The sequence below is a fragment of the Condylura cristata genome, unplaced genomic scaffold (assembly GCF_000260355.1).
Source record: "Condylura cristata isolate star-nosed mole 26May11 unplaced genomic scaffold, ConCri1.0 scaffold00025, whole genome shotgun sequence".
NCBI lineage: Eukaryota > Metazoa > Chordata > Mammalia > Eulipotyphla > Talpidae > Condylura > Condylura cristata.
In genome coordinates this window covers 14,773,885-14,795,913 of record NW_004567126.1, presented here as the reverse complement: position 1 = coordinate 14,795,913, position 22,029 = coordinate 14,773,885, and the positions used below count along the sequence as shown (strand labels likewise).

At 50.7% G+C, this 22,029-nt stretch overlaps 1 protein-coding gene across 1 annotated transcript; it reads right to left on the bottom strand.

Moving 5' to 3' along the window:
* Nucleotides 1-375: 375 nt before the first annotated feature.
* Nucleotides 376-14,584, bottom strand: ROBO4 (roundabout, axon guidance receptor, homolog 4 (Drosophila)). Its single transcript, XM_012729361.1, has 18 exons — nucleotides 14,505-14,584; nucleotides 13,822-14,151; nucleotides 13,367-13,524; nucleotides 13,061-13,181; nucleotides 12,691-12,818; nucleotides 12,377-12,605; nucleotides 12,029-12,141; nucleotides 11,194-11,362; nucleotides 10,869-11,054; nucleotides 10,721-10,763; nucleotides 8,145-8,281; nucleotides 7,777-8,040; nucleotides 3,819-3,926; nucleotides 3,487-3,625; nucleotides 3,126-3,374; nucleotides 2,628-2,986; nucleotides 1,166-1,372; nucleotides 376-1,027 (listed from the first exon to the last, which is right to left on the bottom strand). The coding sequence occupies exons 1-18, from the start codon at nucleotides 14,572-14,574 to the stop codon at nucleotides 1,017-1,019; spliced, it is 3,021 nt and encodes a 1,006-aa protein (XP_012584815.1). The 5' UTR covers nucleotides 14,575-14,584; the 3' UTR covers nucleotides 376-1,016.
* Nucleotides 14,585-22,029: the final 7,445 nt, after the last annotated feature.

Here is a 22,029-nt window from a genome sequence, read left to right as displayed (position 1 = left end):
GTCTTGCCCCACTCTTTTTTTTTGTCTACTATAATGGCGTGTTTCTTCCACTCGTGGACTTTAACTACTTTAGCTCCTTTAAGAAATCATCTGGGACTGGCCTTGGGGAGGGCAAGTGAGACCCTGGAAAGCAGGACTTACCTTCTCAGGACAAGTTACTAAAACCAGCAGATGCCGAAATATTCCTCACCCTTCCCATGACTACATTTTGCTTAAAACCTGATGGGTGCATGCAATATCCCCCTCAACTGCATGGCAGGAGAGAAAGACACACTCTGAATGTCAGTGAACACTTGGTCCTTTTCTAACTCAGGTTGTTCTCCCCACATGAACCAGGCCTCCCTCCATGGGACCCTGGGAACAACCCCACAGAACTCAAGTCATTACAGCTTTATAGTATCAAATTCCTTAAACTGAGAGTGACAACAGTATGAGGGTGTGTTTGTCCTACAGTTTCATCTCTCCCTTCGTTCAGCTTCCTTGCCAGGTCCATCTTGAAGCCCTTGCCTTGGTCCTGAGGCAGTCTCTCTGCTCAGCGTATTCTTTTTTCTTTTTTTTACATGGTGTGTTTCTGGAGTTGAGTTGAAAATTGCAGGAATGGCCCAAAGAAGGATAAGAGGGAGGTTATGGAAGCTTCTTCCTTTGCTGCCCTCTCTCCTATGTCACTGTTGTCCTCCAGGAAGGCCTCTGGCTCCCCTACTCCCCAAGGTCCACGTGGGTGGGGAGGCCAGGAGATGGGGCTGCTCTTAGATAGATGAGACCTGTTTGTGGGAGTGAATGGAACAGAAGAAAAAGCAGGGCTGGGAGTCAGGTGGGGGTGGCTTTCTGTGCCCCCAAGGGCATCAGGTCTGCTTTGTTCTCATCTGTTTTCACAATCCTGGAGGGAGAGCTCTCCTGGAGGCTGACCAAGGTGGACCCCAACCGAGGACCTCAAGACAAGACCCACGCTGCATAGCCCAGCTGGGGGCTGACGGGAGTCATTTTGAGTCTGTTCTTGGCGGGCTCAGGAACACACTTCAGGAGGAGTCTGTAGGAGAAGGTGAAGGAGAGTAGAGTTATCCACACCTGCTCCTTCTCTCTCCTGGTAGACCCCAGTCTCCCTCTTGGCTCTTCCGTAGGGGCCCTCTGCTCAATGGCCACATCAGCTGAGCAGACAAACACTTACTGCCACCCTTGGGCTCAGGACCACCGAAGTGACTTCTCTGGGTAGAGATCTGAGAGTCGGGGGGCCAAGGAGGCCGGCCCCTACCCAGACGCTGCGTGTGGGAATTCTCCAAGTCCTCTGGCCAGTCTGACCTCCACTCCCACAGGGGCAGGGAGAGGGCAGATGTCAGGAAGAGGTCGTCCAGGGGGGAGGGAGGTGAGGAGACATCTGTTGGGTAGGGCAGGAATGTGTGAGAAGAGTTGACCTTCACCCCTCAGAGCCAACTTAAGACAGAAATCCTAGGGTCAGTTGAAGGCACACACCCAACCCTAATGCAACCCAGCCCGCAACTGCCCCTCAGTCCTGGTGGCCCCGTCCCAGCAGGCCCAGTCCTCAGACCTAGAAGATAGCTTGCTGATTCTTTGGAGAGAAAAGCTGGAAATTGTTTTCTCCCAGCCCAGTTCCAGCCTTCCAGGCAAACTCTCCCATTCCCTGGGGACCCCTCTCCATCCCTTGTGGGCATTTCTGTGGTGGATTATCCTTACTCTCCTATGTGCCACTGCCTGGTGGCAGTCTGGTAGAGTCCTGGGATAGGGTCCACCAAAGGGAAGCTGTGAGCCACCTCAGGCCTGAAGGTGACAGCCCCATGCTGCTAGCTGTGCAGGGCTGAGCTTGCTCCTGACCCCGGCCACAGGGGCAAGAGGAAGAGCTTGAAAGTTCCAGTAGGGGCCGGGGGTAGGGGTCTCCGGGGTGGCCTAGGGGTTAAGTCTAACCATTATCACCACTATAGCCTGGGTTTGAGCCCCAGCTAGGGAGCTGACCCACATAGCGCAGCAGACCTCTCTAGTCTCACCCACTGCTCCCCTTGGCAGTGTATTTCAGCAAATCCTCCTGTTCTGCTTCAGGTGAATCCTCTTACCCCCTGCACCTCTGGACTGTACCCTAGTTATTCATGCAAAAAAAGAAATTTCCAAGAGAAATCAGGAGATGGGGTGACTCCAGAGATGAGGAAATAGAGGAGTGGTTGAAACGGAGCAAAGAGCTGGGCTGGTAAGAGAGAAAACAGCTGCCCGTCATAAGGATATGACATGCTGGGTTAGCATAAATTAAGGAGGCAGAGGCCTGGAGACCGAGTCTGGAGGCTGGGAGTCAGAGCAGAGCACTGGCAGCCTTCTGGCTTGAGAATCAAACCACTGGGTCTCCTTCTCTCAGATGAGTTCTGGCAAGTTGAAAACCAGTTTAACTGACCATTTCCTCATTTGGAAAAGAAAGATAAAGAATAGCCCTCACTGAGTTACCATTAACATTAACATAGTAAATGGTCCATAAAGATTAGCTGTGTTAAGGATGATGACAAGGAAGATAATGAATGATTAGCAAAACTTGCCTCTTGGTGGGGGAGAAGTGTGTGTGTGGGGGTTTTCAGGAGCTGTGTCCATTCCCAGGGGTGGGGATCTGAGTAAGATGGGGTGCTCTTATGTACCTGTGAAGACGCAGTCTGCCTCTCTGGGCTCCAGACCTAAGCCGAAGCTGTCCACAGCCACTGCTAGGGCCCGGGCGAAGTGGGCATCAGCTAGGAAGGAGCCGTCGGAGGAGCTGACGAGGCTGGCTCTGGCGCTGGGGGCATTATCTTCAGAGGCAGAACCCCAGCCATTGGCCAAGGAGCCCTCGCTGGGGGTGGGAGTGGGGCAGGTCCGAGGTGGGCAGAGCAAACCCATCACCTCAGACCCCACGCCTCCTCCAGCTCTGCCCATGTCCGCCAACTCGGAGGCTGTCGGTACACTGATATACCCGTAGGTGGTGGGTGGTGAAGGAGCCCTTGGCATCGGAGAGACACTGTTTCTAGAAAAGGCAAATGTAAGACAACGCCATGGCTGGCTGAAGAGAAGAGCAGCAGAAACATTCCTGTCCTGTAGGTGGAATAGGCTGGAAGTCAGCACACCCCTGCAGGACACTGCTCAGTAGCTCAGTGGCTACTCACCTGGGGGTCTCCTCCCCCTCACTGAGCTCTAGGCACAGGGCCACCGCCTCAGGGGTCAGCACACTGTCTTGATCCTCCTCCAACGATGACAGCGAAGAGCTGGACAGACGACTGGAAGATGGGCTGGGACCAGAGAGGGAAGAGGCCTGGGGGCTGGAGGGGCTGGGGGGCTGGGAGGGGGCCAGCATGGGGAGGGGGGCTGCTGCCAGGGGGAGGGAGGAGGGAGTGTGGGGCTCGGTGGAGGACCTGCTAGGGGTAAGACAGTGATGCAGGTGGTCAGAGCGGCTCTTTGAGCCCCTGTCCACACCTCCCGACGTCCACCCGCACTCCCAGCCCCGCTTCCTAACCCCATGGCTCTTACTGGGGCTGTTGACTCTGCATGGGGGTTCCACCAGGAGAGAGGGGTACTGGGGGGAGAGGGCGGGTGGCCAGCTCACTTGAAGAGTTGAGGAGCTGTGGTCCCAGGGCCCGCCAGGCAACCAGAGCTCGGGGCACAGCTCCTGGGGAACAGTAGTCGGAGCATGAGAAGGGCAGAACCCAAGAGCCCGGGACCCAGCCTGCCTGTCTGCCCTCCAGTCTCTGCAGCTGCCCGACACACAGCCCACATCCCCAGCTTCTCAGGGACAGAACCAGCTGTGGGGGCGTAGGGACCCTAGATCCTGCTTTACTTCTATCTCAGGACCCTTTCCTCACCTGGGCTTTGGGAAAGGCTTTTGGAAGCTCTGTGCCCCAACTCCCAGGCCCGCAGCTCCATAGGGTGGCTGGCCCGGAGCAGTGGGGAGCTGTTGGCTTGGTGCAGCTCTGTGAAGAAAATCAGTGGTTAGGGGACAAGCCAGGGTGGGCCCTTCAGACCCCAACTACGGCCTATGTCGTTCAGTTAAGCTGTAGGGTCTCCTGTACCCAGAGAAAAGAGGAAAGAATTTCTCTCCACCCCTTGCTACCTCCACCTTCAGGAAGGGAGGAGCGAGGTTTTAGCCATACCTTAGCTGTCTGACCACAGGAAAATCCACAGCTTCAACTTCCTTTTGCAAAAACCCACTTCACATGATGGTTTTGTTAATTAAATAAACATAGACTGGTGCTTAATAGGCACTTAAAAAAATTCATTTCCTGTACTGTATATATTCAACCACTCTAATCTCTAATCTGCTTATCTTGTTGTGGAATTTGGCCCTGTGGAACAAATATACCTTCTTTATTTTACAGAGGCATGGGGTTTAGAAGCAGGGCTGGGCACTTGGGAGTGGAGAGGGTAGTTTGCTGAAGTTGAACAGGAGCTGGGGAGGTGTGGACAGGGCTCAAAGAACTTCACTAACCTTTACCTTACCACCTCACCCCACTCAGATTAGGAGAATCTGTTCTTTTTCATTTTGCACACTGAAAATATCTCACAAGTTTCTGAATAGCTCTGCACTGTGAAGCCTGAGTGTCCCTCACTCAGCAAGATGGTTCGGACTGTCAGGGTGAGCTGAGAAGGTAAGACGAAACCAGGTAACCCAGATCACGCCAGGTATGACAGGAGAGAGAGTTGGAAGGAAGAGGGATGTCAGAATCAGAAGCTGTGTTGCTGCTACCCAGGGAGGCAACATCCTGCTTGTACATACATGTTTAGTGTCACTTGCTGAATGAATGGGTGAATGGACTAGAAATGGAGGTATATACACACACACACACACACACACACACAAGAAATAGAGGTACAGATACATGGTGAGAGGAATTGCCTGCAAGATGGCAGCTCTCATCTGGTCCATGGGCTCCTGGAGCGAGAGCTCTGAGCGAACCTAACCACGCAGAAGCTGGGATAACCGAAGGAACAGGCCCAGCTGTGTGCAGTGAGCTGTGAGAATCTTCTCAGTTTGGCCAAAACTCAAATGGATCTAAACTGAAACCAGAGAGGAACAGGGTAATGAGGGAAGACATTTTCCCAAGACTGGGAAACAGGAGAACATCAAGCCAGGGAGGAAAGAATTGACATTCAGATTAGCATCACAAAGAAGCCCAGTTAGGAAAGGGGTTTCCTCCACGATGGAACAGAGACCAGGTAGGACCATTGAGATGGAGCTGAATAATCCATCTAGCCTCAAAGATCAAAGATTCAAGGCCAGGTTCAGAGCAGAAGACAGACATTCACCCAGATCCTACCTGGGCCCTGGCTCTCATGCAAGACCCAGACATTCTTAGCTACTGGGACGGAAGCCCGCACCATGGCTAAACTTCACCAAAATTCCCTTTTGTACCTTGGCTGGCTGGGGTGGATTTTATGCATTTCCTTTAGTTGTCCTATGACCGACAGAGTCTGGGAGGCCCATTTCAGGTGCTCCATATCTTCCACCATTATCTTTGTCTTGCCTAGTGCCTGGCCTCTTGACTAAATTCAGAAATGGGGACACTTGAGGGTTGGTTGGAGTGTGTGGAACGGGAAGGGGAAAAGCTAGTCCCTCCCCTTGAAGGGAAAGGCCATATTCATTCCAGCCTGTTCATTTTCCCTAGTGGGTCCTAGTAAACAAAAACCTTATTCTACCCTATGGTAAGCCTTATTGATCAGCATAGGAGTTTCATTGGATGTTTCATAGCGATTAGCAGGTAGAAAGCAGACCAAGGTTCAAAAATAGGAGGAAAGAGAATGCTTGAAATTATGTGGATTTTTAAATTCCTATGCTATTTAAATTAAACTATACAACCAAAATGCTGACAAGGTAGGTCTGATCTCACCAGGCATGCTTACACTGCAATGAGCATTCATTTGAATTAATGGAGTAATGAGGTCATCCAATGTATCTGCAAAACGAGGACTGAGGACCTGATATAATGGTTGCGATACGGGATAGTGCAGGTATGAGAACACAGCTTGGAGAAAAACAACAAGAAACTTCAAAAGACAAGAAAAAGGAACAAGCAGCTCAAAGTGAGAAGGGCCTGGGGAGGTGCCTGCCAGGTCTGGAAGACAAAGACATGCTGTCTTCGGGCTTAGGCAACAGCAGTGGCTCTGGACAAAGCTGTAGCATGAACTTGCTGCTGCTGGGATTCTGGAAGCCAGAGTGGATCGAGGGCCAAGTGTCTACAGTGCAGGGCGTCACCAGCCAACCCATCCTGGGACATGTGGGAATCCTCTGGGGTGAAGAGAAAGGGGGTAAAGTAAGAACTGAACCTCTGAGTAAGGTTAAAAAGCCTCATCTCAGAACTGGCATCTTAAGTAGCTGTAGAAAACTGTTCATTTCCCCCAGATTTACTAGTGCTCTATGAGGGACTATTCATTATATTAAAGTCAGTTTTGTTCTCCATGGGAAGGCTGGTTTTTAAGTGAGACATATGCAGTCTCTTTCAGCTGGTATTGCACTGGCAATGAGGATTTATGTTACAGTAGCTCTGAGGCAAAGCTGGAAAGAATGCCAGCTTTGTTAATATTCAAAGTCATAAAATTCTGGATATTGGACAAGCTCTTAATTACTCTGAATCCATCTTTGTCTTAATAAAAGTTGGATGACAGCCAGTTAAGAATAAAGGAATTGGCTGTGGAACAGTTGTAAGTCTTACTGATCAGTATAGAAGGTTCGTGAAGGTTAGCAGGTGCAGGCCAATGTTCAGAAATAAGAGGATAGAGAGAGTGAGATTCCCCAAGGGCGCTCACAGGAGAGCCTTTGAAGCAGACCATTCTGGCTTCAAATTCAAGTTCTATGGCTCGCTGACTTCAACAAGCTTATTGATTCTGAACAAGTTACCCAATTCTGACCCTCTTTCCCTATCTGTAAAATTCGAGAAATAATTCCTGGCCAATATATTTTGAAGATTAAGCAAAATAACATAAACGAAGTACCTCCTATATTGTAGTTGAAAGAAACAAAGACCAATAATTTCCCTCTGTAAAGTCAAATGAGGAAGCTGGAAATCAGGAGAGAAATTCAATGGGAAGGAAATACTCATTCTTCAATGGGAGATGGGTGGGGAGTTGGTGTCTGGGCACAACTCTGAATAGTGCACCGGGAGAAGAGTTCACGAGGGAGACGCCCTTCTGATGGTTTTACTCGTTCATTGCTTTAGAACAATCTCTGTCTAGCAGAAATTTGCAGAAATGCAATCTGGTATTGGAAGGGCAGAAATGTGAACAAGCTATGTGGAGGGGAGGTTTTCAGGGTGGAGGAACACAGGAGGACATTATTATAGTGACTCAGGGTAAAAGGGGGAAGAGCAAAGAGCAGCAAGAAATATTCTTTTTTGTTCATAGAGAAAGACAGGCATTTGGTCTGGCTGCGCTCAGGGATGAGGCGTCACACTGCGTCGGGCTTATTCTACCAGGTTCTAGAATTACATGTCTGCTGGTCATGCACCTTCATTAGACTTTCAACCCTTAGGGGCAAACACTAGTTCTGATATCTCTTGTGTCCCAGTTCTGGCATACGTAGCGCTTATTAAACGTTGCTCATTACTTTTGTGGTCAAATGGAAACAAGGGCAGTGTGAAGAAAAGCTGAGGCCAGCACCCTCTAAGCTGAGTGCTGTGGAGATCAGTGTCCACTGGACAGGAGAACAGGAGCAATTGTGGGAACTGCTCCTTGTACCCTGCTTCCAGACCAGTGGGTCACATTACCACATTCCCTCTCCAGTCCCTCCACTCACCCACTTGAGGCTCTCTGTAGCCTTCCCATCCTTACCCTGCTTCTTCTTGGCCTTCCAGGCCTCTGAGGGGGCCAGGGAGAAGCGTGGAGAAGAGAGTCCCCGGCGGCTGCAGAGGCTGTCTGAACTAGGCCAGGGGCTGGAGAGCCGGGCCAGCTGAGGTGGGAGACGCCTCACAGCTGGGGCCTGGGGGCTTGGCCTGGCTGGGGGGGTGGAGGGCAGCTCAGCAATGAGAGAGCCATAAAAAGTGCTGGTGTCAGGAAGCAACGGCACGCCAGGGCTTCGGGGATCCCAGGAGATCACTGTGGTAGAAGTGACAGGAGGAACTGTGGTGAGCATATCTTGCCCATTCTCAGCCCTGGGAGTCCTGCTCCACTTCACCCTGGCCCCTGCTGGGCACACTCACAAGATCTACGGCAGTCCAGTGGGTCCCGAGGGTCCATTCCCAGCCGGCTGCTGAGGCTGCTGGTGCTGCTCAGGTCCCGAGAGCCAGAGGTGGACCGCCAAGTGTCTGCCAGCCAGGGGGAGTCACTGTGATCCATCCTGGGGCAGCAGGGAGGGAGGACAAGTAGGGTGAAGTAAGAACCTAACTGGCCAAGACCTCCAGCTCAGGGGTTAGCAGAGGGGTTGAGATGGTGGTTCCACTTTTGTTCTCACTGTATTCCTGCCCTTCACAGATTCCTTAAGACTGTGATCCAGGCCCTCCCTGGTGGTGCAGCAGGTTAAAGCACAGCACTAAGAAGCTTAAGCCATTTCTGCATGAGTTCGATTCCCGCCTGCCCCGGAGGTGATCCACATGGCGTGGCAGACCTCTCCTGACCCGCCCGCTGCTCCCCTCAGCAGTGTGCTTCGTCGATCTGCCTGTTCTGCTCCCCACTCTATCTCTGGTGAATCCTCTCACCCTCCGCATCTCTGGCCTGTACTCCAGTTTTGTATGAATAAATAAATCTTTAACAACAACAACAAAAAGACTGATCCAGTGTCCCCAACTCAGTGCTCCTTTTTGATTCTGGAATTGGGGAAGCCCTACCTGCCCAGCCTAGGAGACAGTGAAGAGTGACAGCTAGGTGTGCCAGCACAAACGAGAGAACACCATGCAGACCTGGGGTGAGAGAGCCAGGTAGACCTGGGGTCCTGGGGTGAGACTCCCCCTCGTCCATTTACTGCAGACAGGCTGTGCAGCCCTGAGTGAACTGCTTGTGCGAAATGGCCACCCACAGCCTTTCCATGTACCGGTGATGCTGTGTGCTGGGGTGAGGAAACGTGAGATCATCCAGCTGGCAGGGAGGGACCCTGCTCTGTGGAGCTTGCTCACTCTACCTCTAGCCTGGCTGCCTGTGTGATCTTTCAAGAAAAGGATTCGATTGAAGTTCTTCTCTACCTTAAACTTTCAGTGGCTGCCTATTTGCCAAAACAGGGCCCAGCTACTCAGCATGACTCACAGGACCCTCTTGGGCTATCTTCAGCTTTGAAGCTGAAGCTAGATGGAGAAGCTGTACGCTTGGCCTCAGCCAGACCGAGGGTCTGTGTTTCTCTATGAACACAGCAGACTGTTTCTTGCTGCTCTCTTTGCCCTTCACCTTCTTACTGTAGATCTTTCCCAGCTCCTCACCCCAACCCCTCCCCTCTGCAAATCTTGGTCATCTTTCTGCCCTTTCCATCACAGGTTCACATACACACACCAGCATGGCTGTTCTTGCTTGGACAGAATTTCTGCTAGAGACTGTTCTAAAGGAATGAATGCACAAAAGGATCAGAATGGAATCTCTCTCAAGGACAGGGGTAAAGCCCCAGAGGAGCCAGAGAGAGTTGAGGGCAGAACAGACAAAATCCAGAGTAGTTGGAAAAGAAAAGCTAGTGAGCGTAGAACAAGGCAGAAGCTCCAGCCAGCTTGGAACCCGACAGTAAAATGATATCCTAAGGCCTAGCCCTAGATGTGTTTGACACATAGTAGGTGCTTGGACACCTTGTTGAAAGGTGTACATCTAGGACATGGAGACTTCCAGAGGAAATGTAATGAGCTAAAGAGAAGGAAGTGGGCAGAGATGAGATGGCAAAATTCAGCCAATAGCAGGGAAAGAAAACGAGGATGTTTTCTTTCTTCGCATCTTGTCTCATAACAGCAGATTTATTCTGGCAGCCAAACACTTGCAGATGTACCTGCAAGCTGGCCCTGTTCTTCAGGACTAGTAAGTCTATGATGTGGGGGCAGAGCGCCCTCTGCTGGCGCTAAGGGGGGACTGTCATGAAGGAAAGCGTTCAGGCAGGCGATTCACCAAATGCAAAGGCACTTTCCTGGGCATGCAGAGGTATTAGAAATCAGACTGGTCCTTTGTGCTAGTTACTCCCCACCTAGCCGAGCGAGTCAGTGGCAGAGTGTGGTAAGTATTAGAGTTAGGACGCAAGAGCATCCACTAGGAGTTCAGAAGGCCAGCTACTAGCTACTAGCATGCCACAAAGTCAATTAAATTCGAAATCTTGCTTGTTACGGGGCCCCTGGTAACTGGTCCTTGTCTGTCACTTTGCTTTCCTGTTATTGGGTTAACCTGGTCCTTGTTTGTTTTGAAAATCACAAAACCCTGGCCAGCTTATACCCTGCCTCCCTGCTACCGCCCCCAAAGTGGGAACATCCTCTCTCCCCCACTGCTCTCAGGCCCGGAGTGTGGCTCTGGCCAGTTTCTGCCCCTCCTCTGTTGTGTGACCCCAATAAACAGTCCTTGATGAATCTGATTGTTTTTCTCTCTAAGTTCTTTTCATCACATCCATAAAGCAAAACCCTTAGCACTTTACAAACCTGTAAAGTGGTGTGATAGGAATGAACATTAATGACAGAGGAATCAATTCTCTACTGGAGTTCAGGAGAGATTCAGGTGCTAGGATCCCAAACTCCCTGGTCGGAAGAGAGACCAGAGCTTCACCAGCTCCATGGGCCTCTGACCCATCTGTCCCTCCCTGCCCCAGGCCCCTCCCCTTGCCCCTCACCTGTGTTTTAGGATGGCATCCTCACTGGTGTACCTGTACAGGCCTGGGAGAGGACAGAGGAAGGCTGAGTCTCCAGCACCAGGCCCTGTAGCATCTGGCTGGCCCCTGAGCAGACCTAACTACCTGGGGGTCCACCTCACCCTCTCACCTGGGCCCAGGTGTACCCCCGCTCGGCGCCGGCAGCGGACACACACAGCAGTGCCCAGCAATAGCAGCCAGATCCCAACACCTGCGCTGGCAATCACCTCTGGCCGCTTTAAGATGGCCTTCAGCCGCTCCAGGGTCCATTGGCCATGGTCTGTGGGTTCTCGGGCAGCTCTCTCCATGGCTTGCTCTATATGGGATTTGGAGCTCAGGGGAGGGGTAGATGAGGTAGATAAAGGGGAGGGGCTGGAGGTAGGTAGGAGGGAAGGTGGGAGTGAAGCTGAAGGGGCGTGGGTGGGGTGGGTGCGGTGGGTGCGCAGAGCCCTCACCTACAAAGAGGCAGACAGGGCTACTGGGCTCCCCAGCCCCAGCGCCAGTGACTGCAGCCACTTGCACACAGTAGGAACCGGGCGTTCGGGTGACGATCTCCAGCTGCATCTGTTCACCCGTTACCGTCCAGTTGGCTGGGGGCAAGGAGGTGTTACCCAGGCTCCAGACCTGAGGCAAAGCAGAGGTGAGTAGCCACCCCCGCCTCACCCCTTCCCAGGCACCACCCTAGCAGCTGAGCCCTCACCTGCAAATCAGGCTCTGGGCGTGGGGTCGTCCTCCCCAACCACCCCACCTGTGGGGTGTCCTCTCCCCACAGGTACCCACACTTTCTAGTCCCTCCCCCCGAGGCTGGGCAGAAGTAACCAATGGCAACAGGCATGAAACCCATGCTTCTCAGGCTCCAGTGTGCTTTAGGACCACTCAGTGGAGAGCTTGTTACAATCCCAGTTGCCAGGTTCAGCCCTGAGTTTGAATCATCCCGTCTGGGAAAGGACCCAAGAAGGTGCATTTCTGAGTGCCAAGATGAAGTGGATGCTGCTGGTCCAGAAGCCACACTGACACCACACCCTTAGCGAGTCATACAGTTCAGGCTATTTCCTCTGACTCCCTACACCTGCGTCCTTAGCCTCCTGTTCCGTATCTGTAAATTGGGGATAATAACCCAAGGTGGATGGTGGGACGACATGAGGGCTTTGGGTGAAGTTGCTAACAGGGTCCGGCTCCACGACCATAAATTCCCTTTGTTCCTCAGGGCCCAGGGCAAGGGTCTGCAGGACGCAGGCGAGGAGGGGTGTCTTGCCCTACAAGGAAGGGGTATTTCAGGTGTGAGGGTACCTGGTAGCCACGGATGATGCCATTGTGGTTTTCAGCAGGCGGTGGGGCCCAGCTCACAAGGACACTGTCATTGCCAGATTTCAGGGTCACCTCCTGTGGAGGAGCACTGGGCACTGGAGAGGGGGAAGAAGAGACTCAGGAAGGGCTGCTGAGGAACTCTAAGGAAAAGAACTGGAATTGGGGGCCTGGGGTCAGAGGCCACACTAATGAGAATAGCTGTCCCTCCTAGCGCAGAAGACCATCCAGGAGCAAGATCCAGCATTCCCGAGATTGGCCTGGGATAGTCTTGGAGTCCCTGGGTGCTAGGCAGAGGAATATTGTCAGTTCCTGAGGGCATCTGTGTCTGACCTTGCTCAGGCAGCCGCAGGAGCAGCACGTTGCTGTCAGGGCCTCGAGCGCGGCCGGAGGAGGGTCTCACTTTGAACTCGTAGTCTTGGCCCCAGTGGAGACCCCCAAGTTCTGCACTCTGCCATCCGGCCAGCGGGGCCTCGGCCCATGGGCCTTCCTGGCCTCCTCCAGCAGTCTGGGCCCTGAACAGGGCTGTGTAGGACTGAGCAGGTGCGGCCGGGCCGCTCACCTGGGAAAGGCAAGGGGACAGGGAGCTCAGGACCAGCCTTCACTCAACTCTGGGCCTGCTCCCACCCTGGCATCCCAGGCCTCACCTTCCAGCTGAGCCACACAGCAGGCCCATGCTTGGTGCCCTTTGCAGGGTCCGGGTTCAGCAGGGTCACATTTTCCAGGTGAATGCGCACAGCTAAAAGCTCTAGAGGCTCCTTGTAGTCCTGGGGCTCTGTTGGGGAGCAGAGGGCTGGGATGAGGCCTACAGGCCAGAATGAAGGAACTGAACTTCACAGGGCAAAGGGGGAGAACTCCCACCATGGAGGAAATCATCTCGGACATTTCCCACATCTTTCTATTCCAGGGTGAGAGAACCACCCCCTAAATTAAGTTCCCAGCTCTCAGGTTCATATGCCCTACCCCCATGCCAAGCCACACCCCCCCCTTGACCTGGACTATATACCCTCCCCTTACCCTGGACAGACACCCTGGCTGCCCGGCTCTCCCGTTGTCCTGCACTGTTGGTGGCCACGCACATATAGGTGCCTGCATCACTCTTCTCAGCTCTTGCCATCCGCAGGGAGCCCCTGGTCATCTGTCAGGGCCAGGCACATCATGAAGTCTCCTTGTGGGGAGGGGTTCTCACGGGGAGGGGGTGCTCAAGGCCTGTGGCCTTCTGCTTCTCTAAGTCTGCAGGGGGCTTGGACTGGAGGCTGGGTTGGCCCCTGGGGAGCCCCTTCTGCCCAGGACAGGATGAAGCAGGGAGGGGCCTGCACTCACCATGTGCCGCCCTGGCTGTAGGACCAGGGCTTTCCCATCCTTCCACCATGAGACTGTGGGCTCTGGGTGGCCCCAGGGCGGTACACACTCCAAGATCACCTGCTTGCCCACAGTGGCCACTGTGTCCTGAGGCTGGACCTGAAAATCCTCCCGGAGGACTGTGGGGGGACAGAGGGTGGGCAGGGAGCAGAGCACCTCTGCAGAGAAATCCCCTGGGGTGTCCTACCTCATGCCCCATTCTGCTTTACCTACCTTTCCTCGGCCCTGTGTGGCTCTTCGGAGCCCACCTCCCAGGTCTCCCAACTGGGGACTCGGTAGACCGGCCACCCCAATCCAGTCCCCCCACCCACGGTCTCCCAGGCAGGCCTCCCCTCTCAGATATTCCCTCAAACCTCCCTCCCCTCAGACATCTGACCCACGTGTGCCTCAGCCTCAGCCCCCTTCCCAGGCCTCACCAGCTACAGAGAGCCTGGCGCCTCGGCTGACCGCTGTGCCCAGCCGGTTGCTGGCCTCACACGTGTAGACACCCAGGTCTGTGGATGGGTTCTGGCTGTCGTAGGCATGTCCCTGAGCAGGGGGCCGCAGCAGCAGGAGCGTCCCGTCAGGTAGCAGGTGGTGTATGTCTGGGGGCACCATGCTCAGGGGCTGCCCATTCAGCAGCCAGTGGATGGTGGGAGGCGGCTGGCCTGAGGCTCTGCAGTTCATCCTGGCAGGGCCGGGGCCCTGGAACAGCTGGTCTTGGGGGTGGACTAGGATCTGGGGCGGGGAGTCCTGAGCCATGCCTCCTGGGACGGAAAGAGAGGCGGAGCCTGGTCTGACTCCTCAGGGGACCCCCAAATCCCGTATACTTCAAGCATCTCACCCCAGATGTCCTCACCCCAGGCCTCCATTCCAGGCTTCCCCAGGCTTCTCTGGCCTGAAGATCAACTCCCAGTAATGAGCTAGCTGAACGGGAGAGGTCTGGCTCCCTCAGCACCGAGGCAGCCCTCTGTCTGTCCCTTTGTCTCTGTCACACATCATCGTCACCATCCTCATCTCTGGTACCCTGACGGCCAAAGGGAAGCAAGGAAGCTGCCCCTCCTCTCCCTTCAGCCGTGCCTAGGGATCCTGGACTAGCTGGAGAGAGGGCCTCACTCACCGGTGTCTAGCAGAAGCAGGAGAGACAGGGGCCACCCAGGCCCAAAGAAGCCTGCTCCGCCAGCGCCCATGTCTGCACCAGGCCTTGGTCCTTGTCCCCAGCTCTGTGTCCTGCCGTTCTGAGTTCACAGCAGAGGGAAGGAGGGGCCGGGTGGGGTGGTTGTTTGTGACGGAGACTCTGCCCCAGGAGGGAAGCGGCTTTGAGGAAACCGATGCTTCCTGCCTAGCCCTCAGTGCCTTGGAGAACTGGGAGGAGACCAGAGGAGAGAAACTCTCTGACCTTCATCACTTCAGCCACTACCCAGCCAGAGGGTCTAGCTCTCATCCAGCCTCGGCCATCTTCACACCAACCAGAACTCCAAACCGCCTTGGAACTTGAACACGAAGGCTGTTAAAGCCTTGAACCCCAAACCTTGTCCTTTTCCTGCCCTCTGCCAGAATGGAAAAGCAGAGTGGAATCTCAGGGTGCAGCGTTAAGAGGTTGAGGGAGCTACGTGGAGGGCAGCAGCCACAGGCTGTCATTGCCCAGGGGGAGATGGGGCTGGGGGGTGGGCTAGGACTGTGCATAGGAAGGAAGCAAAGGTTCTGGAACAAGCTGGGAGCTTCCCAGTGTGTTCCCTTTCAGTTCAGAGGGAAGAAAATCACTTCTGGGAGAACTTCGGCAAGTCACTGAACTCCCTCCGCAAGTCAGTTTCTTTTTCTGTGAAGTGGGAATAATAATTATAGTTTCTACCTTGAGAGGTGGAGTATGAAGGAGATGAGATAAAGCATAAAACCACTCATTATGGCACCTGTTGCATTATAAATGAACCGTAATGCTTCACAGCCTTGTTATCTATCTTTATGCACATCCCATCACTGAAACTAGTTGAACATCCTTGTCGGGGCTGGATTTCAGATTCTAGAAAGGTGGTTGGAGTAAGTGACTTTTCAGACTTTCCGTAGCCGTCAGGTCTCACAGAGTCTGAGCCTGCCATATCAGAGCTCACTCTGCTGTCACCCTACCCCCCAGGCCCCCAGAAGTTGCTCTCCCCTCTCAGAGCTCAGGTCCTGTTTACAGATCTCTTCCTTCCAAAGCTGGAATCTCAGCCACTTCCTGGAGTTGTTCCGGAAGGCCAAGGCCAGGCTCTGGGGGCTCAGAGGAAGAGTGTCCAGCCTTTGTTCCCAATTGTTCCTGGCCAGCTCCTCTGAGAGGCCCCTACCCCAGCTGAGTCCCTCCCCTCCTCCCCTTCCCAGCCTGGCCACAGAGCCAGGCCCAGCCCTGACCGCCTACTGAGAGGAAGACCTCCTTCCTGTCTTCTCTGTCCCCTCACACACAGATGAAGACTGACTGAAACTAATGTGTAAGAGAATACCATGGTTTCTCCAAAGCAGGCATTTCTGGATTTCAGAAAGGGGCTGAGGGCAGAGACAAGGCCCATGGTGTGCACGTGGGTGTGTGTGTAGCAGGCAGGCTGGAGGAGAGATCGTGACCAGTGACAGAGAGGGTATTCATGAGGACACAGACGTCAGCCAAGGACGAGCCATGAGAGGACGCGGTGGGACAAGTGGGCTTAGAGCTGCATATGCAGTGAATCTGGGATTTCCCAGTGATAGAGCCACCAGGGCTATCTGATCCCCCACATGCCTATGCTAACAGCAATATTCGTTAGTCCCTTGCGCTATACTCTGGACTTGGGGAGACTAGCCAATGTTGTCTGCTAACATTTTAGTGCCAACTTGCTTTGATTCAGATCTCTCCAATCCAGAAAGATAGTATTTTTCCTTTGGAGAGAAAAAAGAGACAAAGAGGCCTCCCTGGTGGCACAGGGGTTACATCTCAGGGCTATCAAGCTACTGCTCGCCACTGTGGCTGATTTCAACCCCCCACCCCATGAGCTGACCCACATGGCGTGGCGGACCTCTCCTGTCTCACCTGCTGCTCCCCTCACAGTGTATCTCAGTCCATCTACCTGTTCTGCTCCCCACTCTGTCTCTGGTGAATCTTCTCAGCCCCTACACTCCAGTTCTTGTTGGTGTAAATAAATGAAACAAATCTTTAAAAAATAAAGAAAAGGCAAAGGATTTCAGAGTTGGGAGTAACCCTGTCCACAGCTGACAGGTGGCAGGTGACATCTGAGGAGACTGGCAGTGCTGCACCACACGAATGGAAGCCCAGGGCGATGGAGCTCAAGGGCCATGGCAGCCTGAGGGATGGCCCCACAGTCCTGGACATGGCCAAGCACAGTGCTGGACCCTGGAGAGCCAACCGCTAAGACCTGCTGGGGACTGGCAGCACGGATTCCTCTGAGCAATTCCAGGACGTTCATCTCCTCTTCGTTCAGTCAGGTACCCAGGGGTGATGGCCAAGTGGACTTCCCTACGGTGAGGTCAGTCTGCATGGCCTCCAGAACGCACAAAGCTCATTTCCAGCAACCTGGCCTCCAGTATCCTGATTGTCTCATTCCCATGCACTAAGGAAGAGCCGACTGCGTGAGTCACGGGGGTGATATTAGTCAATGAGAGCCGCCTCCCCTTGTTATTTCAAGCAAGCTCTGCTCTGGGGCGCGTCAGGTGTGGACTGCATGGCCAGTTTAGACAGTTCCTTCCTTTACCTCTTGTTCTAGAGTTGTGTGTTTTTGTAACTCCTTGGTGGCTCGTTCGAGGGAGGAGAGGGGTTGGGTGCTCTTCTCAAGACCTCCAGAGGAAATTTTTAACCTCTAGTCCCTGGCTTTTCTAGCTTCCTGTCCTGTATTCTCTGAAGATACAGCTGGGACTGGCTGCTGGCCAAGCCGGTGGGGGAAGGGCAGGAATTCAGGTGGGATTTGATGTCAGCAACACTTGGGGTGGGTTCCTGGTTCTTCCTTTTTTTTTTCTTTAATAATATAATAGCTTATTTTTATATCATTTTGTGCCTTTTTTCTTCTCAGTTGTAATCCCCGTGGGCTTCCCACCACCAATTCACTCGTGTGCCATCACCATAGTCCAGTGCATTCCCCTCGCCATTTTTGACCCCATTCCCCACTCCACCCCTGTAAAATGTCTCTGGCATATAGTTGTTCATTATTATTATTATTATTTTCTTGCCTGGTCCTTTATACTCCTGCTATAAATGAAACCATCTGATATTTTTCCTTTTCTTTCTGGCTTATCTCACTAAGCATGATCTTTTCCAGCTCCATCCATGTTGCTGCAAAAACATGTGTTTATCTTTTTGATTCCATGGTGCATCTGTACTACATCTTAATCCAGTCATCTACTTTTGGGCATTTGGGTTGATTCCAAGTCTTTCCTATTGTAAATAAAGCAGCAATAAACATGGGGGTGCAGGTGTCTCTTTGAATCAGTGTTTTTGTGTCTTTTGGGTAGATACCTAGGAGTGGGATTGCTGGATCACATGGAAGCTCCATTTTTAGCAGTTGGTTCTACCTTTTACACAGAGACCTTGAATAAGTCACATAGCCTTTCTGAGTCCACTTTCCTCATCTATAATATGTGTGGGGTTTATAGATGGTGGAATTGGAAGCACTTTTGAAACACTAGCTGCGGGTTAGTTTTCCCTTGAGTGTTCTGGGCATGGCGTACCCCAACCCTGAGCAAAGCAGCCACAGCCTGAGCCAACCTCTCCTCGGCACTTTTGACCTTGATATCTGTGCTTTTTAACTTCTTGGCCACCCCCCCTTCCTTTTTTGGGTACATCATGTCCTAATCTCTAAACGTCCATCTTTGGCAGAGATGCCGATAGCTGGAGGGAATTGAGTCAAGAGGAGACTTGTTGTAATCCATGATGTTACTTCACAGTGCAGCTCCTATTCCCTAGCTCATTCTCATCAGCTTCAGGGGCAATTCCAGGCTCTGTGGGGAAAAGATATTTAACTGCCATTTCTTGAATTTCTCAACATTAGTAAGTATGGGTCACACCTAGACCAAACTTTGCCCAAATGGACTTTGGGTAAGAAACCAAACTGTCTTCCTAAGTTACTGTACCATTTTTTTACTCCCACCAGCAACAAACAAGAGTTCTTGCTGCTGCACATCCTCGCCATTTGTTTCTGTCACTGTTCCAGATCTGGGCCATTCCCATAGTTGCGTAGTTTTGTCTTGTCATTGTTTTAATTTGTGTTTCCCTGATGACATTCAATTACTCATTTGTCATTAGACCTTATAACATCAATAGACATATTTACCAACTGGATAGCTTTGATGAGGCAGATATTAGGGTCTTTTGACTCTATTAAATTGTTTTTTTCTTATTGTTGAATTTTTTTTTAAAGATTTATTTATTTGTTCATACAGAACTGGGGTACAGGCCAGAGGCCCAGGGGTGGCGAGAAGCTTCACCAGAGACAGAGTGGGGAGCAGAACAGGCAGATCGACGAAGTACACTGCTGAGGGGAGCAGCGGGCGGGTCAGGAGAGGTCTGCCACGCCATGTGGTCACCTCAGGGGCAGGCGGGAATCAAACTCATGCGGAAGTGGCTTTAGCTTCTCAGTGCTGTGCTTTAACTCACTGCACCACCAGGGAGGGCCTCTTATTTTTTAATTTTAAGAGATATTTCTGTAGTTTGGATAGCAGTCCTTCATCAGACATGTGTTTTGCAACGATTTCCCCTCCAAACTGTGGCCTATATATTTTTAATCATTCTTTCAATCTTGTGTTTTGGAGAGCAGAATTAAAAATTGTTTGAAAAATTTTTCTAGAATTCTAAATTTTAATGAGGTCTAGTTTGTCAATGATCTCTTTCATAGATGGTGAAATTTCATGGATGGTGGTTGTATCTTAAATGTCATCACAAAGGTCATCTGGCTTTTATTCTAAGAGTTTTATATTTTGTTTTAAAATTCTTTTATAATTTTTTCTTTGACTGTACATGGCACTAAGAAGTATACTCATATATACAAATGAATGGAATTTTATAGAGCTTTTTAGTATTGAATTCTAATTTAATTCATGATCAAAGAGTGTAGTCTTATCATACTAATTCTTCAAAATGTCTTGAACCCTACTATAGTTTGGTGAATTTTAACATAATGTAGTTATGCTCTGTGGCAGACACTGTTGAGGGTTCATTTAACTTGTCAGGATGTATCTGCCCGCCTGAATACATGTAACTCTGGGGGCCTGATTTGGGCACATGTGCAGTGAGACAGAAGTATGGGGAGTTAGGCCCTAAAAGAAGACCAAACTAGTGATGGATGGGAATTTGTTACATCGATATTTCAGCTTCCTTGCCTCTTAGACCATTTGACACCTTTTCCCAGTGCTCACACAAAACTGAGCTTCAGTTTCCCAAAGTATGAACTGGTTTAACTTTATCCTTTATTGTCTTTGATCTCTTTCCTGTTCTACTTCCTTACCATCCTACTGGTATTTCCTGAAAAAAATTACCTGATCTCAAAGTCAAAACACCTTTTTTATTTCTAATAAGGTGGTAAGCTATTTAATTGGGTTCCTTTTGAGGAGTCAAAAGACATACAAGCAATAATATTGCCAGGATAACATAAGTAAGCCAACTGTTTCAGACTAATGGGGTGTCAGATCATCTTACTGATTAGGCTCTTGTCATAAAGTTCACTTGTCTTAGGCTAATAGTCACCTCAGCTTCCTTTCACTTACTATGTTCCTGTATATCTCTTTCAATTATGTTACTTTCTGCTCCAAGATCTTTAATTTGGATATATTTCATTTAAATAGCATATGGCTGGATTAAAAAAATACATTCCTACACATCGTATTTTAGCATATTATTTGAGGACATTCATAAATTATTCTTGTATCTACCACCTTATTTTTGACTTTCCATTATTATACTTTTTTCTGTCCTTGTTTCTTGTTTTTTTTTTTAATCCTTAACAGATTATGTGTTTGTTTCATTATATGATTTCCCCCTTTATTGGTTTGACGCTTATATAGATTTGCTCATTCTGTTCTTTCAGGTATCTAGCTGAAGTCCCACAGATCAGTCACTTTTCACCTATTGCAATCTGGTTTTAACCCCTCTACATCAACTAGTTATGCCAAGTTGATTGGTGATCTCCTTGTTGTCAAATTTAATGTACATTTTAAATTCCTTTTCATATATGACACCCCCTGCAATCCTGGATGTTCCATTTTTTTGAAACCATATGCCTTTGATTGTATTATACCATTATATTCTTTATTTTTTTCCTAAAGATTGATTTATTTGTGCATATAGAACTGCGGTACAGATCAGAGGTGCAGGGAGTGAGAGGATTCACCAGAGTCAGAGTGGGGAGCAGAACAGGCAGATCAACCAAAATACACTGCTGAGGAGAGCAGCAGGCGGGTCAGGAGAGGCCTCCTGCACCACGTGGGTCAGCAACCTGGCTGGGTATTGAACTCGTGCTGCAGTGGATGCAGATAGTTTCAGAGTTCCGTGCTTTAACACCTTGTGCCACCAGAGAGGCCTAATCTTTAATCTATCTTTGCTCCTTCCCTACTGTTTAAGTTTGTCTTAGCCTCTTTGGTGAAGCTCTTTTAACCTATCTTCACATATTGATTTCCTCAGCCTTCTTTCCTTTCACTCTATACAACTCTCAGAATAATTTTAACCCACTGCTATGGGCTCAGTGCCCTGAAATTCCCATTATGTCTTATTATTTCCAAAGTTTTCTACATGCTGCTCCCTCTGCAACATGTGTTCCTTCCTTCTCCCCTCCCCCCCATCTGACTAACAAACTCATCTTTCTAAGACCTGTTCTCCAAGGTACCTTTGCTGACAAACCCTAATCTGGGCCTAGTTTCCTACAAACTTTCAGAGTATGCAGTTTCTACCTCTGTCATTACACTTTTCATGCTGTATCATAATAATCTGGCTCACCTGACTCCACTGTGAGACTGTCTGCTGGTCATGGCATAATTATAATTTCCCCAGTGTTTAGCACAGGCCCTGATCTACCGTACTTTAACAAAAGATTACTGAATGAATGAAACAACATGTGAATGTCTGAATGGATGAATGAGTGATGATTTTTCAGTGGCTAATTTGGGGTTTGCAAAGAGGGAGAAGGATAGTGAAGGAAGATGAAAAAAAAAAGAGAAAAGAGACATGACTAGCACTTTTAAGCTGTTTTGTTCTTGTTTAAGTGGAATAAAACTGTCATTTCATTTCATCAAAAGTTTATTGAGCATCCAGTGTGTGCTAGGCACTCTGCTAGATGCTAGTAATACAAAGATGAAGATCAAAACAAAACAAAACAGAAACAAATCCCACTTCCTTATTTACCCCAATTTAAGACAGATTTGGCTTGAGACTGGGAAGCCGGTCAGTCCCTCAGGGATTCAGCACCAGCGTATGGCATGTGGCAAGCTCTCCTCACCCTAACCTTCACCCTGCCTCTCAAGGCTGATCAGCTTGAACCCCTTCTCCAAGTCCTGCATCTCCCACCTGCCTGGGCATTATCTCTCTGTGGATGAGGCCAATGGGGGTTACGGGACCACTTTTGGCTAACCTAAGGGGAGTTGCAAAAGCACACCTGCTTAGGGAAACCTGGAGAAATGCATGGAGACAGGGAGCTAGGAGGGGC

Excerpts from the sequence above, each read along its gene's own strand:
- ROBO4 (XM_012729361.1), bottom strand. The coding sequence starts at position 14,574 with ATGGGCGCTGGCGGAGCAGGCTTCTTTGGGCCTGGGTGGCCCCTGTCT. Across the intron at positions 11,363-12,028 it reads GCATCATCCGTGGCTACCAG|GTCTGGAGCCTGGGTAACAC; the intron begins GTACCCTCACAC and ends GCTTTGCCTCAG. Across the intron at positions 3,626-3,818 it reads AAGCCTTTCCCAAAGCCCAG|GAGCTGTGCCCCGAGCTCTG; the intron begins GTGAGGAAAGGG and ends ACTGTTCCCCAG.